A 14,547-nucleotide genomic window follows, 5' to 3' on the forward strand; every position below is an offset into this window, starting at 1 on the left:
CTACTGTACCACCACACACACAGTATCTCTGTCCTGTTCCTACTGTACCACCACACACACAGTATCTCTGTTCTGTTCCTACTGTACCACCACACACAGTATCTCTGTCCTGTTCCCATTGTACCACCACACACAGTATCTCTGTCCTGTTCCTACTGTACCACCACACACAGTATCTCTGTCCTGTTCCTACTGTACCACCACACACAGTATCTCTGTCCTGTTCCTACTGTACCACCACACACAGTATCTCTGTCCTGTTCCTACTGTACCACCACACACAGTATCTCTGTCCTGTTCCTACTGTACCACCACACACAGTATCTCTGTCCTGTTCCTACTGTACCACCACACACAGTATCTCTGTCCTGTTCCTACTGTACCACCACACACACAGTATCTCTGTCCTGTTCCTACTGTACCACCACACACACAGTATCTATGTCCTGTTCCTACTGTACCACCACACACAGTATCTATGTCCTGTTCCTACTGTACCACCACACACAGTATCTCTGTCCTGTTCCTACTGTACCACCACACACAGTATCTCTGTCCTGTTCCTACTGTACCACCACACACAGTATCTCTGTCCTGTTCCTACTGTACCACCACACACACAGTATCTCTGTCCTGTTCCTACTGTACCACCACACAGTATCTCTGTCCTGTTCCTACTGTACCACCACACACAGTATCTCTGTCCTGTTCCTACTGTACCACCACACACACAGTATCTCTGTCCTGTTCCTACTGTACCACCACACAGTATCTCTGTCCTGTTCCTACTGTACCACCACACAGTATCTCTGTCCTGTTCCTACTGTACCACCACACAGTATCTCTGTCCTGTTCCTACTGTACCACCACACACACAGTATCTCTGTCCTGTTCCTACTGTACCACCACACACACAGTATCTCTGTCCTGTTCCTACTGTACCACCACACACACAGTATCTCTGTCCTGTTCCTACTGTACCACCACACACAGTATCTCTGTTCTGTTCCTACTGTACCACCACACACAGTATCTCTGTTCTGTTCCTACTGTACCACCACACACAGTATCTCTGTCCTGTTCCTACTGTACCACCACACAGTATCTCTGTTCTGTTCCTATTGTACCACCACACACAGTATCTCTGTCCTGTTCCTACTGTACCACCACACAGTATCTCTGTTCTGTTCCTATTGTACCACCACACAGTATCTCTGTTCTGTTCCTACTGTACCACCACACACACAGTATCTCTGTCCTGTTCCTACTGTACCACCACACACACAGTATCTCTGTCCTGTTCCTACTGTACCACCACACAGTATCTCTGTCCTGTTCCTACTGTACCACCACACACACAGTATCTCTGTCCTGTTCCTACTGTACCACCACACACAGTATCTCTGTTCTGTTCTGTTCCTACTGTACCACCACACAGTATCTCTGTCCTGTTCCTATTGTACCACCACACAGTATCGCTGTCCTGTTCCTACTGTACCACCACACACAGTATCTCTGTTCTGTTCCTATTGTACCACCACACACAGTATCTCTGTCCTGTTCCTACTGTACCACCACACAGTATCGCTGTCCTGTTCCTACTGTACCACCACACACAGTATCTCTGTCCTGTTCCTACTGTACCACCACACAGTATCTCTGTTCTGTTCCTACTGTACCACCACACAGTATCTCTGTTCTGTTCCTACTGTACCACCACACACACAGTATCTCTGTCCTGTTCCTACTGTACCACCACACACACAGTATCTCTGTCCTGTTCCTACTGTACCACCACACACACAGTATCTCTGTCCTGTTCCTACTGTACCACCACACACACAGTATCTCTGTCCTGTTCCTACTGTACCACCACACACAGTATCTCTGTCCTGTTCCTACTGTACCACCACACACAGTATCTCTGTCCTGTTCCTACTGTACCACCACACACAGTATCTCTGTCCTGTTCCTACTGTACCACCACACACAGTATCTCTGTCCTGTTCCTACTGTACCACCACACACACAGTATCTCTGTCCTGTTCCTACTGTACCACCACACACAGTATCTCTGTCCTGTTCCTACTGTACCACCACACGGTATCTCTGTCCTGTTCCTACTGTACCACCACACACAGTATCTCTGTCCTGTTCCTACTGTACCACCACACAGTATCTCTGTCCTGTTCCTACTGTACCACCACACAGTATCTCTGTCCTGTTCCTACTGTACCACCACACACACAGTATCTCTGTCCTGTTCCTACTGTACCACCACACACACAGTATCTCTGTCCTGTTCCTACTGTACCACCACACAGTATCGCTGTCCTGTTCCTACTGTACCACCACACACAGTATCTCTGTTCTGTTCCTACTGTACCACCACACACAGTATCTCTGTTCTGTTCCTATTGTACCACCACACACAGTATCTCTGTCCTGTTCCTACTGTACCACCACACAGTATCTCTGTTCTGTTCCTATTGTACCACCACACACAGTATCTCTGTTCTGTTCCTATTGTACCACCACACACAGTATCTCTGTCCTGTTCCTACTGTACCACCACACAGTATCTCTGTCCTGTTCCTACTGTACCACCACACACACAGTATCTCTGTCCTGTTCCTACTGTACCACCACACACACAGTATCTCTGTCCTGTTCCTACTGTACCACCACACACAGTATCTCTGTTCTGTTCCTATTGTACCACCACACAGTATCTCTGTCCTGTTCCTATTGTACCACCACACAGTATCTCTGTCCTGTTCCTACTGTACCACCACACACACAGTATCTCTGTCCTGTTCCTACTGTACCACCACACACAGTATCTCTGTTCTGTTCCTATTGTACCACCACACAGTATCTCTGTCCTGTTCCTACTGTACCACCACACGGTATCTCTGTCCTGTTCCTACTGTACCACCACACACACAGTATCTCTGTCCTGTTCCTACTGTACCACCACACACACAGTATCTCTGTCCTGTTCCTACTGTACCACCACACACAGTATCTCTGTCCTGTTCCTACTGTACCACCACACACAGTATCTCTGTCCTGTTCCTACTGTACCACCACACACACAGTATCTCTGTCCTGTTCCTAGCAGCAGCCAGGCTTCCTGCTGTGGGGCCAGTCTGACCCCTTGCCCATGTGCCTGACACACATCTTAGCGGGGACCAGCTTCAGGCGCAACACTTGCTGAGTTCAGCCGTTTCCATGTCTGTCTGGAGCTTGGCTGGGGGAGATGTGGTGTCCAAACACTATCAGTTGACAAAAAACACCCAGCAGTCTTTTCTACAGCCCCAATGTGGTGTGTTTTCAGCAGCCATGTTTGCTAGTGGGTGGAAGCTAGCCTAAATGCCAAGCTTCGATATGGACTCACCACTCTGTGTCTGTGTGTGAGAGAGGGTAAGAATGTGTGTGTGTGTGTGTGTGTGTGTGTGTGTGTGTGTGTGTGTGTGTGTGTGTGTGTGTGTGTGTGTGTGTGTGAACCCTGGCCTGCCTCTGACGGACCAGAGGGCCTATTGATTTTTCCCCTCAGGCACGATAAGGGGCAGCCATCGTAGATAAACAAGGTCGCTCCCCGGCCTCCGTGAGGACCCCTCAGCTGTCTGCAACACTACCTGACAATCCCACACACACACACTGCCATGGAAGGGCAAGACGGGCAACCGTGTCCGACGATAAACCGGACAAGGCTGCTACGGACCAAAAAAAAAATACATTGACAGGCTGGGTTTTGGACCAGTGGCTTTTAAAAGTCTAGGGAAAGTCGAAGGGGGAAAAATAATCTACGTGTTTTGTTATTCAAAGTGGAAGTTGTTTCTGTTTGGGTAGTTTACAGAGTTACAGAGTCTCCTCTCTCTCCTGTGAAGGGACTCGTTTTATGAAGCTTTATGAAGCTACTTTATTGTCACATCAGTTCAGTGAGTTGAAACTGAACATGTTGGTTCCCTCTACTATAAACGGCTGTGAACTAAACTAGCTGTTTCTACTCTGAACAGTCAGCAGTAGCACCTCAATGTGCAACAGTCCCCCAACAGCTCCCTACCAACAACATGTCACAGCTGATCTGAGAATCATTCTGAAAGGTTGGTCTCTTCTGAAAGCTTGAATACATTGTTTGGCTACGACCCGAGGTGCAGACTTCTCCAGTCCTCCTCATGGACGTAAAAGGTATAGACTGGGTGTAAGAAAATGTATAAACCCCCTCTTTCTAGCCTATCCTTACACCAAAACAGCACTTTAAAACCCATGAGTCGAGCGAGCAGATAGATACACGCTTCAGGAAGGGAATCAATACAATTTGGAACAATTCGACGGCAGCAAAACCAAGTTCAGCTGGAAAAGAAATGCCACCAAGTTGGTTGAACAAGCTGACTGTCCTATTGCTGCCCCCAGGGACAAGAGGTGGACCAAAGCCATCTCTCCATACAATACATGCCTGAGCAGAAGACAGATCTACCTGTGTGTCCGTGACTGACGTGGGACTTCATGTCACTCTCCTCCACACAGACGTAGTCACAGGCGCTGCAGCACAGAGCGAACATCCACTGCTCCTTGTCCACGTGGAGAGACATGTGGCTGACGAACTGGGCGTTCAGCCCCGTCTGGAAACCACACGCATGGCAGCTGGATGGACAGGAAGAGGGAGGGGTTAAACACTGATCTCAGAACAGGTCACAGCTAGAGGGGAAAGGAGAGAGGTAATGAACATAGACCAAAAGCTGATCTCAGACCAGGTTATAGAGGCGAGAAGACATCATTAATTCCTAATCAAACCCTAAAGGCTGACCTCAGACCAGTAAAGAAATAGGTCAGTCATGTACAGTCCATGGTTTACATTACTGATACCAATTTATGGGATCAGTAAATTGCATGTGTCAGTCTTAATACGGATAGATCTTCTGCGCACACACACACACACACACACACACACACACACACACACACACACACACACACACACACACACACACACACACACACACACACACACACACACACACACACACACACACACACACACACACACACACACACACACGTGAGATCTTTGACGCCTGCTATGGATGAAAACGTACTTGCCAAAATCTATAGGGACAGACCTTTATTATGGGTCTGTGTACATTAGTACAGGGACAGTTCTTGTGACTACCGCTCTGAGAACAGGTGCGTCAACCAGACTCTAGTAGAAATCCAAAATGGTGTATCTGGCCCATTCAATGTTTCTTTGGAGTGTTTCTTTCATTCAGCGTAGCAGCACCTGTAGTAATAGGGGAAGGTCTTCCCGTCTCGTCCCTCAGCGGTGGCGACGGCGCTGACCATCTGCTCTGCGTCGGTGCTGACCAGCTTGACAGAGTGGATGGTCAGGTGCTGGTTCAGGTTGGCTCTGCACTTGGCTGCATAAGGACACAGGTGACACGTATACTTCCGCTCCTCTGGAAGGACAGACGGACAGACAGACACAATGTCAGAGAGAGAGAGACAGAGAGAGAGAGACAGAGCGAGAGACAGAGAGAGAGACAGAGAGAGAGAGGGAGAAAGAGAGAGATCGAGAGAGAGAGAAAGAGAGAGAGAGATGGGTCTACAGAGGCATGGGGACACACATTTGTACACACACGTAAGCGTAACACGTACGCCATATACAAAAACGCATGCAGGCACGCGTACGTACGCAAACAACATGCGTCCTCATCACGTATACACAAATACAATGAGTACGTCCCCTTGCATGAGAATGTCTGCTTAGTGGACTACACAAACAAAACACACACGCAAATCCTCTTACGTCAGCTACTAACTAACGCACACACACACACACACACTTTGCCCGAGGTCATGAGGCCAGGGTACCTTTGTGGCCCGAATAAACCAAAAACAACCATCATGATGACATATGCCCCCGTTTCTGCTCTCTGTGGTGTGCCCTAGCTGTTCTCAGCCAAACAACCCACTCGCAGGGGGAGTGTGTGTCAGAGTGCGCGTGCGTGTTTTGTATTATGCGCTTTCATGCATAAGAATATGTAGGTTTTTACATAAATGCGGGTGCATTAAAAAGACCAATTTAAATAAAATTAAAATTGAGAATGCATTATCTTTTACAGCAATGACCCTTAAACTTGTGGTAATGCCAGGGGAGTAGAGATCTGATCTGAACCACTGAGAGTCAGGACCTCTGTTTGGATCGCTCATCCATTGGATCGCTTAGACGGTAGAGTGTGTGCTGTGTTCACATGTATTTACATGTATTTATACACTAAGTGTACAAAACATTATGAACACCTGCTCTTTCCATGACAGACTGACCAGGTGAATCCAGGTGAAAGTTATGATCCCTTATTGATGTCACTTGTTAAATCTACTTCAATCAGTGTAGAATGTAGATGAAGGGGAGGAGACAGGTTTAAGAAGGATTTTTAAGCCTTGAGACAATTGAGGCATGGATTGTGTATGTGACATTCAGAGGGTGAATGGGCAAGACACAAGATTGAAGTGCCTTTGAACGGGGTATGGTAGTAGGTGCCAGGCTCACCGGTTTTCTTCAAGAACTGCAACGCTGCTGGGTTTTTCACACTCAACAGTTTCCCGTCTGTATAAATAATGGTCCACCACCCAAAGGACATCCAGTCAACTCGACACAACTGTGAGAAGCATTGGGGTCAACATGGGCCAGCATCCATGTGGAACGATTTCGACACCTTGTAGAGTCCATATCACTGACAAATTGAGTCTGTTCTGAGGGCAACTATATTAAGGTGTCCTTAATGTTCTGTCCACTCAGTGTATGTATTTCTGTGTATTAATATGTATGTATATGTATTCATGTATATATATATGTAAATGTATTAATATCCATAAAAGCATGTACAGACACAGTAGTATGTGGTTTTGCATCAGATACAGTATGGCCCCAATGTTGTTACACTCTGCATGTACACCTACTGTAACTGTGTGTACGACTCCATCCACTCAGTGTGCGTGTGTGTGTGTGTGTGTGTGTGTGTGCGCGCGTGTGTGTGCGCGTGTGTGTGTGTATACATATATACACACACAGTGGGGCAAAAAAGTATTTAGTCAGCCACCAATTGTGCAAGTTCTCCCACTTAAAAAGATGAGAGAGGCCTGTAATTTTCATCATAGGTACACTTCAACTTATGACAGAAAAAATGAGGAAAAAAATACAGAAAATCACATTGTAGGATTTTTAATGAATTTATTTGCAAATTGTGGTGTAAAATAAGTATTTGGTCAATAACAAAAGTTTCTCAATACTTTGTTATATACCCTTTGTTGGCAATGACAGAGGTCAAACATTTTCTGTAAGTCTTCACGAGGTTTTCACACACGATTGCTGGTATTTTGGCCCATTCCTCCATGCAGATCGCCTCTAGAGCATTGATGTTTTGGGGCTGTTGCTGAGCAACACAGACTTTCAACTCCCTCCAAAGATTTGCCATCTGGAGACTGGCTAGGCCACTCCAGGACCTTGAAATGCTTCTTACGAAGCCACTCCTTCGTTGTCCGGGCGGTGTGTTTGGGATCATTGTCATGCTGAAAGACCCAGCCACATTTCATCTTCAATGCCCTTGCTGATAGAAGGAGGTTTTTACTCAAAATCTCACAATACATGGCCTGATCAGTCGTCCTGGTCTCTTTGCAGAAAAACAGCCCCAAAGCATGATTTTTACACCCCCATGCTTCACAGTAGGTATGGCGTTCTTTGGAAGCAACTCAGCATACTTTGTCCTTCAAACACGACGAGTTGAGTTTTTACCAAAAAGTTATATTTTGGTTTCATCTGACCATATGACATTCTCCCAATCTTCTTCTGGATCATCCAAATGCTCTCTAGCAAACTTCAGACGGGCCTGGACATGTACTGGCTTAAGCAGGGGGACACATCTGGCACTGCAGGATTTGAGTCCCTGGCGGCGTAGTGTGTTACTGACGGTAGGCTCTGTTACTTTGGTCCCAGCTCTCTGCAGGTCATTCACTAGGTCCCCCCGTGTGGTTCTGGGATTTTTGCTCACCGTTCTTGTGATCATTTTGACCCCACTGGGTGAGATCTTGCGTGGAGCCCCAGATCAAGGGAGATTATCAGTAGTCTCGCATGTCTTCCATTTCCTAATAATTGCTCCCACAGTTGATTTCTTCGAACCAAGCTGCTTACCTATTGCAGATTCAGTCTTCCCAGCCTGGTGCAGGTCTACAATTTTGTTTCTGGTGTCCTTTGACAGCTCTTTGGTCTTGGCCATAGTGGAGTTTGGAGTGTGATTGTTTGAGGTTGTGGACAGGTGTCTTTTATACTGACAACAAGTTCAAACAGGTGCCATTAATACAGGTAACGAGTGGAGGACAGAGGAGCCTTTTAAAGAAGTTACAGGTCTGTGAGAGCCAGAAATCTTGCTTGTTTGTAGGTGACCAAATACTTATTTTCCACCATAATTTGAAAATAAATTCATTACAAATCCTACAGTGTGATTTTCTGGATTTTTTTCTTCAAATTTTGTCTGTCATAGTTGAAGTGTACCTATGATGAAAATTACAGGCCTCTCTCATCTTTTTAAGTAGGAGAACTTGGTGGCTGGCTAAATATTTTTTTTTCCGTCCGTCCGTATATATGTATGTATGTAAAAATACATAAACAAACAAATGTGTGTGTGCGCATCCGATATTGCACATGTTTGTGTGTCCATTGTGTCCAGTGTGTGTACTGGGATGCAAAGCAGCCTTCTGGCTTGGTAATTAGGCGAGCAGTTTTCCCACTGAGACTAATCATGGTGGTAATCTCTTTAAAGGAGAGGGTAATCCAGTCTAGTAAACCTTATTTACTTTTTACAGGGTTTTACACACACAGTCACACACACGCCAAGGGAACGTTGACAAGACATGTCACAACACACACACAGGGAACTGTACGTAGAGATGGAAAGGGAGTGTGTGTGTAAGTGGACTCACCTGTGTGTAGAGACAGGTGTCTGGACAGGGTCTGCTGTCTGCCAAACACCTTGCCACAGACAGGACAGGGGTAGAGCTGCTGACTGCTCAGTATCCCCTGGGATATCCCGTTCCCACCCGGCTCTCCAGTGTCCTTCTCTGGGTCTGGAAACACACAGACAGAGTACCGTCACCATCACAGTTTACCATATTTTACCCTCAACCTCGTTCCAAATGACTCCAACCCTCAACCTCGTTCCAAATGACTCCAACCCTCAACCTCGTTCCAAATGACTCCAACCCTCAACCTCGTTCCAAATGACTCCAACCCTCAACCTCGTTCCAAATGACTCCAACCCTCAACCTCGTTCCAAATGACTCCAACCCTCAACCTCGTTCCAAATTACTCCAACCCTCAACCTCGTTCCAAATTACTCCAACCCTCAACCTCGTTCCAAATTACTCCAACCCTCAACCTCGTTCCAAATTACTCCAACCCTCAACCGTGTTCCATATTACTCCAATTCCACTCCAACACTCAACCTTGTTTCATATTACTCAAACCCTCAACCTTGTTCCAAATTACTCCAACCCTCAACCGTGTTCCATATTACTCCAATTCCACTCCAACCCACAACCTTGTTTCATATTACTCAAACCCTCAACCTTGTTCCAAATTACTCCAACCCTCAACCTTGTTCCATATTACTCCAACCCCCCCATCTTCCTCATACCAACACTATAGCCTTTCTCAAGTTCTCATCATCTCCATGATAATCAGACTATACCATACTGTGCCCCTTGATATTCTCTCTCTCTCTCTCTCTGTGTGTCCTCCATCACCCATCAGTCCTAAGCCATCTAGTGTGTGGTTGTCCATGCTAATCAGACTATATAGTAATACACAACCACCCAGGGATACAGCAGGGATGGAGAGAGTGAGAGAGTGAGAAAGCATAATAGAGAGAGAAGAGGAGAGAAAAGAGGAGAGAGAGAAGAGAAGAGAGGGGCACGGAGGTGTGGGGAAAGCGTGAGAGAGGAAGAGAAAGTGAGAGAAAAGGGAGAACATGACAAGAAGAGATATAGAATTAACCTTCTGATGAAGGCACAGCTCTCAATTAGGATTCCATGCCACTCCTCCTCTCTCTTTACCCCCCTCTCCTTCATCGGGTAAATAAATAAATAAATGGACAGGGAGGGCTTCCGTCATTGACACAATGCAGCTAGTCTCAAATGGACGCCTGGCACCACACTCCCTAGGATCATATTGTTCTCAGTGACAGGGTAAGGGGAGAGTGGACTGACTATACCGTACTCCACACAGGATGGCCTTTCACATAGGGACATTTAATAGGGAACACAGGAAATCAGCCCTTTAAGTCCACCCAGCGTTAGCTTATAAATAATAGTCAAATGGTAAGCACAGAAATGACTGTACCCACAGTAACCAAGGGGGGCGGGGCTTAGCAAAGGGTCAAAGGTGTTGCATTCTTTTGAAGTATAGAATCAAAACAATAACCATTGTTATTGTCATCTAACATTAATCTACTGTTAAACCACAGAAAAAATATCTTCTTGACTGTTTCCAGTCTGACTGCAGGTACAGGCATCTTGACGCTAACTGTGCGGAAGACAAAAAAAGGCTAGTTATTGGAGTCACCCTCCGTCACTAAATTAATTTGTTTTAACGAAGGCTGTCATAAGAGATGCAAGCTGGTGGTTTGATGGGGGGGGGGGGGGCGGCTAGGAGGTTCCATTCTCTGGTATTTTGGGGGAGATTTAATGGTGGAGGCATTAAAGAATAGATGTACTGGCCTTGGAGAAAGACAGAGGGGGAGATGGAGAAGTCTCAAGGTCGTCTAGCTAGAGTTGTATGCTGCTGACAGGTCTGGACTTCTCTCTCTCTCTCTCTGAAAAAAGAGAAGGAGAGAGACCAGAGGGAGGGATACTAAAAGACAATTCCATCTTTATCTGTCTGGACATGTGCTGGTTGGAATAGAGCAGAGAGCCTACTGTGTCTGTAGCTACCTGAAGTGAAGTGTGGGAATCTCTCAGTGAATGAGCACTACACACCATTATAAAACCCCCACGTCAATGCACACCCTCATCCACACAAAACTAAACTAAACACAAGCCTGTGCCCTGATGGTATTCTACAATATTTCAGTCAAGTGGCTATACAGTAATAACACAACTAGTAATATATTCCTTAGTTGTAATCCTTCTGCAGGGACTGAGTCACTCCTCATAAGGGCCTCTGGACCTGCCATACTCTGTGACTCACAACCTGACATACCAGTGGGAGTGTGTGGGTGGGTGTGTGTATATATATGTATGTGTCCCTGCAGAGTAGAGAGGAGGGTGTGGGGGTGTGTGTGTATATATGTATGTGTCCCTACAGAGTAGAGGGGAGGGTGTGGGGGTGTGTGTGTATATGTATGTGTCCCTGCAGAGTAGAGGGGAGGGTGTGGGGGTGTGTGTGTATATGTATGTGTCCCTGCAGAGTAGAGGGGAGGGTGTGGGGGTGTGTGTATATATGTATGTGTCCCTACAGAGTAGAGGGGAGGGTGTGGGGGTGTGTGTATATATGTATGTGTCCCTACAGAGTAGAGGGGAGGGTGTGGGGGTGTGTGTATATATGTATGTGTCCCTGCAGAGTAGAGGGGAGGGTGTGGGGGTGTGTGTATATATGTATGTGTCCCTACAGAGTAGAGGGGAGGGTGTGGGGGTGTGTGTGTATATATGTATGTGTCCCTACAGAGTAGAGGGGAGGGTGTGGGGGTGTGTGTGTATATATGTATGTGTCCCTACAGAGTAGAGGGGAGGGTGTGGGGGTGTGTGTGTATATATGTATGTGTCCCTACAGAGTAGAGGGGAGGGTGTGGGGGTGTGTGTGTATATATGTATGTGTCCCTACAGAGTAGAGGGGAGGGTGTGGGGGTGTGTGTATATATGTATGTGTCCCTACAGAGTAGAGGGGAGGGTGTGGGGGTGTGTGTATATATGTATGTGTCCCTACAGAGTAGAGGGGAGGGTGTGGGGGTGTGTGTATATATGTATGTGTCCCTACAGAGTAGAGGGGAGGGTGTGGGGGTGTGTGTGTATATATGTATGTGTCCCTACAGAGTAGAGGGGGGGGTGTGGGGGTGTGTGTATATATGTATGTGTCCCTACAGAGTAGAGGGGAGGGTGTGGGGGTGTGTGTATGACTTATCAGTACACTTTTCAGTATGACCCACATGAGGACTTGACCCCTTGAATCAGTGGCTGCAGAGTGGTGATGCTCTGAGCTCTATCAAAGATTCACCAAACCCCTTGTCTGTTAAGTCTCACCGACAGGTTTCACCATGGTGATGCCCCCCCCGCACGCCGGTCTTGGATTGGCTTCTCCCTTACTCTTCCTCCTACCACCTCCGTTTGTGTGGCTTAGTACTGAATGGGCACAGAGATCCTTAAGGGGCTTGTATCTCATCTCCTCAGACCACATAATCACATTAGCTGTCCTGAGGGGTTGAGAGGCTGGGCGAGGCAGGGTTGGGTGGGGGTCATCCAGGGTGACTGGAGCCCATGGACAGGGTCTAGGGGCCATCCTGGGGCCACAGTGACCAAGCAACCCCAGCCAAAGCTCTGATAATCGGGCAATTAGAGGACCGGTGTGGGCCTTGAAATGGTTAATGGTTTAATTAGTGTTATTAGAGCTGGAGAACGAGGGAGAGAGGAGGGAGGGACGCACGCACGCACGGCCTCCGAAAGGCTGGCTGGAGCTTGACCCGGGGCAGGGGGAGAGGAAGGACAGCCGCCACCATCACGACACACACACACTTGCTGTAAACAGCCACAATTACCGCCACACAGAGATGGGCACATTTTCAATGTGGAAATGTATGGGCAAAGTGGTACAATGCACCAGTCATTATGAAATCCAACCATGCAACTGTTTGAATTGTCATAAAGTGGTGTTTCAGTAATACAGGGGATTCTCAGAGTAACTGTCTGGATAATGAGTGGTGCTGGGTGATACTGGGAAACTGGGTTAATGGGAGCACTGGGGAGGGTCAATACCCTTAGCACAGAACACAGCTGTGTGACTGACTGCACCCCTAGGAGAGAGACAGAGGGAGAGAGAGGGAGGGGATAGAGGGAGCAGGAAAAGACAAAAGTGCAATCCAAAAGCAGAGAAAAGATGGTTGAAGGAGACAAGAGAAAGAATTGGGCATCGGGAAGAGAGAGAGGGAGAGAGAGAAAAGGTGAGAGCGATAAAAGAGAGCGAAAGAGCGAAGACACGGCTCTGCACGTTGCACCCTGGGAAGGGAGACCGTCGGTTGGGCGAATTAACTATCAGGACACCCTTGACACATAGAAGCCAATCAGATTTTAATTAACTGGTGGATGGTGATGGAGGGAGAGACGGGTGAGGCTGGCACAGGCTAATTACCCTCTGTATCTCTGCCTGCCTGCCACAGGCACCATAGGGACAGACACAGAGCATCCCCATTCCAGGGCCAGGGGAGGGGACAGAAGGGCTGTCCAGGGCAGGGAGCCCCAAGGCTGGGTAGATGTGTGAGTGAGACGGGAGGTGGAGGCTCTAGAGGTGGAGGAATGGAGGAAGAGGGGTGGAGGAAGAGAGGGTTGGCTAGAGTTGAGGCCTCGTGGCTGGGTAGATGTGTGAGAGAGCGAGGAAAGGCCTGGGGAGGTGGAGATGTGGCTGAGGAGGGTGGGAGGTTACTGTAATCAGCTGTGAGGGCCAACATTCTGACTGCATGTCTACATTATGAGTGTCTGTCTGGAGTGTGTGTGTGGCTCACTATAGTAGTCTGCCCACTGAATTTCATCTGTCTGTCTATCTGTCTGACAGTAATGATATGTGTGTGTGTGTGTCTCACCGTGGAGGGCTGTCCTAGCAGAGGAGCTGGCCTCTGCGGGGGAGGAGGACTTGGAGCGCTGGCTGAAGGGGGATTGTCTGAAACGCTCGTCCAGGAAGGGGCTAGGAGTGGACACACAACCACACACAGACACAGTCAGAGCAGTATCATGCTATAACAGCTCCATAACTAAAACAAATGATTACGCTAAAATATGATAGCAATATCCAATCGATATGCAAACTATTTTTTCAATAAAGTTGCAGAGCTCCAGGCCTCCCAATCTCAATGCTAAACCATAAGCCATATACCAAAACAGGCGAACTGTAGAAATAGCAGCTAAGCGGAAAAGAAGCCACTATGTTCATCATGTCGAATGGTCGCTGGTTTGAATACCTGAGCCAACAAGGTGAAAATCTGTCGAGGCACTTCACCTCGACAGATTTTGCTCCAAGTGCGCCATACTCCTATGGCTGACACTGTAAAACAACACCTTTTACTGCACCATTCCAGTGTATCTGACAAAACAACATATTTTTGTTGTTGTTGTTGTCTTACCTGCTTATGCCCACCATGTTGCTGTCTTTGTGGTCGTTGGCTTTGCTGACCTTTTCTGAGACACACAAAAAACATCACCACATCAAAGAGGGTCATTAACAACAATGACAAATCATGATGGAACCACGAAGCGGTTATTCAGGACATATTGATTATTCAACGTGACATT

General features: G+C 47.3%; 1 protein-coding gene across 1 annotated transcript in view; it reads right to left on the bottom strand.

Moving 5' to 3' along the window:
- Positions 1 to 14,547, bottom strand: part of LOC135507571 (zinc finger protein 827-like) — a 93,298-nt gene that overhangs the window by 13,050 nt on the left and 65,701 nt on the right. Inside the window, 5 exon segments of the mRNA XM_064927089.1 lie at positions 4,484 to 4,650; positions 5,285 to 5,459; positions 8,980 to 9,123; positions 13,842 to 13,942; positions 14,379 to 14,433. Of these exon segments, the coding sequence (XP_064783161.1) occupies positions 4,484 to 4,650; positions 5,285 to 5,459; positions 8,980 to 9,123; positions 13,842 to 13,942; positions 14,379 to 14,433 (642 nt within the window).

Source organism: Oncorhynchus masou, chromosome 21 (genome assembly GCF_036934945.1).
Source record: "Oncorhynchus masou masou isolate Uvic2021 chromosome 21, UVic_Omas_1.1, whole genome shotgun sequence".
Taxonomy (NCBI): domain Eukaryota; kingdom Metazoa; phylum Chordata; class Actinopteri; order Salmoniformes; family Salmonidae; genus Oncorhynchus; species Oncorhynchus masou.